The 3,447-nt window shown below is 36.8% G+C and overlaps 1 protein-coding gene across 1 annotated transcript in view; it reads right to left on the bottom strand.

Moving 5' to 3' along the window:
- Window positions 1–2,440: 2,440 nt before the first annotated feature.
- The window catches only part of LOC140236977 (uncharacterized), a 76,348-nt gene continuing 75,341 nt past the window's right edge, over window positions 2,441–3,447 (bottom strand). The window contains exon 12 of the mRNA XM_072316930.1: window positions 2,441–2,551. Within this exon, the coding sequence (XP_072173031.1) occupies window positions 2,441–2,551 (111 nt within the window). The remainder of the gene's footprint in view (window positions 2,552–3,447) is intronic.

The raw sequence follows: 3,447 nt of genomic DNA, 5'->3' as shown, positions 1-3,447 counted from the left end.
TTGATGCTACATAATTGTCATTGTGTCACTGTGCCCGACTCGCTTCTTCCATGCATGATGACGGTCATCTCCATTCCAAGCCAACCCTCTTACTGACGAAATCACAGGAAACAGAAATGTACAGATAGAACAAAAGACACGGTGTTGTTATTGTCATCATCTTTCAATTTATACATTCGGCACCACAATTTCAAGAAATAGAATTCACATTGTACAGATCGAATATTTTAATGGCTGCACCATTGGTCCCTGATACATGCAACGTTTGTCCATATTTTATCCAATTGGACAGTACATGAGCATACACAACACTTTTTTTTTTTTAACAGTTCACTGCAATGGAGATAGCCCATTATTTTTTCTTTTGATTGGATCGATAAAGCATGGATCTTGAGTCATTATCTTCAGGCATTTTAACATCAGTCATGTCAGTAGCCAGTGATAGCTGGGTTACTTTAACGATGAACATAATATTGATTCAGACTTAACATTCTAAAAGACTTTAAAATGACAGAGATTTGTATGAGCTCACATTCTTTTTTCTTTTCACCCAATTTGACAAAAATTCCATTCCAATTCGTTGACAAGCATTCGGGTATCAGCGATTCTCCTCAGTCGCTTTTTCGCATGGCTCGAATCATCAGTTTTGTGGAAATGAGAATCATTTAAATATCTCGATATTGCGATAATCTCTTTCACTTTTACACTAGTCGAGATCAAGGCATGATAAAGTCAGGAAAACAAGTTTAAATTTCGTTTTCAAAGAATACAGATTGGTATTCCTAGCAATCAATTCGTGCAACATTACCGTTAGCAATACATGTATTTTACTTGATTTCTTTCTTTTCCACTTCTGTTTTTCGATCAACATTTTCAGATCTCATGCATAGTTCTAATCAATTTTGTCATTACATTCAAATTAAATTCAACAGCCTTGCGTTATTTAGATGATCATGCCATCATTGTTGGTCGAAAGTCTCAATTTTGTTAACCCAGCCATGTCTACTTCACAGATGTACGATCACTTGTATACTTGGGTGGGGTGTGGATGCATAGCCATGTTGCATCCTGTTTAACGTGCGGCTGTTTTTGTGTTTTTTTTTTCCTCGTTGTTGTTGTTGTTGTTAGTGTTGTTTTTGTTGTTGTTGTTGTTGTTGTTGTTTTCGTCAGAGTCTTCTCATCTGCCAATTTCTTGGCTTGTTAGGCATCTGGGCAGGTTTGTCTGGGAGCGATTAAACCACTGGTTGCACTTGGCTGGTGTAAACGAAATTCAGTACCTGAATATCAAATATGTTTTCCTCCGGAACGCGCTTGCAAGTGGGAAGCCATAGCAAATTTGAATGGCGTTTTAACGCGTTTTTTATGTGAATCACCCTATTTAGACTTTCGATTGACAAAATCTTAAAATCGCAGGATCATTGCTTTAAACTAATAACTCCTATTTTTGCTCTTTGAATGTTTATGTCAATGGTCATTTGAATTCTCCTCAACTGAATGAAAAATGTTAAGAAGACAGTTTTTAAATGAGTTCTAATTGTAACCAATTCTAACCAATTCTTATTGATGAAATTCCCTACTCTTTAATAGAATCATACTGGTAAAATGGTAATGGGAAGGTCTATTAAATAAACACGTTATTCGTGTTAATTGCAGCAAAAAGTAAAAAATCAATAAGGAATAACAATCTCATGAAAATGGATTATTCGTCTTCGAAAACAACTCGACAAAATATTCCGAGCGATTACGAAAACGGCAGAAAGAGGTGTCGCGTTTGAAGCACATAATAATTTCGCCAATTTGACCTCATTAAGTATTCATAACGTGCCTTGTTGACAAGATAGACACACGTCCAAAATACATTATATTTTTCCGATCGTCAATTTGACGCAGGGAATTCATCGAACATACAATATACGCAAACAGACGAGTTATCAAGAGGACAGTTCAGTATAGGTTGAAGTGCCTAGAAAATACTTAAGTTAGATTATTCAGAAATGCTACCATTGATTCTAGAAAATTTAACCAAAAATTAATGACTGCTGTTAAAAGTACAAATTAGTAATATCAGGTTAAAAAGGAGGAGAGTATTGAAAAATTTCCCTTATGAAACGCCTTCTTAAATAACTTTTGTTTGACTCTATGGGCGTTTTCTTTTCTTTCTTTTTTTTTTTTTGACGGCATTTGCAATGGATGTAGTCCTGTTTCTTGCATTTTTTTTTTTTTTGCCATCTTGCTTTATGTTTGCCTCAATTTACAGTAATTCATGTCTGTGTGTTACCAAAACTCTTATCCCCACTGGCCGACAAAATGAATTTTTAAAAAGAAAGTTCTGGATCACTTCGAATGCCTTCGATCGAGTTGTACCCGCGACCAATATTGTGTGGAGACTCCGTGATGGGAGGGTTGTGATCACAGGTCGAAGAAGCAAGGGCCGGCCCTTTCAGTCTGGACTCTGGAGTGCCAACCACGAGGCGATGGGTCTGTTTGGCGTCCTCATGATGTCGACCCAGTGCTCTAGTTCCTCGCATGTCGACGACCACCCTAATTCCAGCTGAAAATGAATGAACGCGGAGATCATAATCATATCAGCAATAAGTGGATGTAGATGGTGGAACATTGTACGTTGCATTATGATAAAGCTTAGAAGGTGAACTTTCAAAAAAGTGCAAATGGCCTTTATAGTCAGATTTTTTATCTTTTTACCGCGCGGGGGGGGGGGGTCTGTTTGTTTTTCATTGTTTCAATTGCATTAAAAAAAAAATACCAATTCGAATGGACGTATAACAGCTCTTCACAAGGTTCAAGAAAAAATGTGATTTTCCTGTGACCAAGCTGAATGGAGCTTGGCGATTATGAAGCCTCATCTAGTGATTGATATTTTGGAATCGTGGCAACATCCGCGTGAACATGAGAAATGAGAAGGCAGTCTCAAGTTCGTTGCCCGAGTTATGGTATAATTCGCCACAGAGTTGATATGTAGCAACATCTGGTTATCAGAGTCAATGGTTTAGATCTAAGGGACGGAAAAAAAGGGTGAATTCCAATCGAAAAGATGGGAATTCAAAGGACAGGTAAATTCCTGACATTTCACTAACAAACATTGCGACTTAAACTTAAATTTTGTGGACTTTTGTGGAGATTACAGATGTGGTTCAGTGCCTTACGAAAAGAAAAAACAGAAACGTTTAGGGGATAATGTAAGCTCCTTACTACCCTCCCAGTGCTTTATCGTGAAAAGCGTTTATAGAAATTATTGCTAGTTCAAGTTGTTCAAGTTGATTTTATTTCACTTCCAACAAACAAATAACAAATACAAAGAAACACTCATATACACAGACGTCATGAAATCAGTACCACAATGCGATGAACAGAATAACATTGTAAGAAAAATATAGGTAAATTATCAACAGAGATACAAATATCTGTTACGTCACTGTGGTAAATACA

This window comes from Diadema setosum, chromosome 1, assembly GCF_964275005.1.
Source record: "Diadema setosum chromosome 1, eeDiaSeto1, whole genome shotgun sequence".
NCBI classification, from domain to species: Eukaryota; Metazoa; Echinodermata; class Echinoidea; order Diadematoida; family Diadematidae; genus Diadema; species Diadema setosum.
Note: the sequence above shows the minus strand (reverse complement) of the source record. Positions and strands in the feature narration are given on the sequence as shown.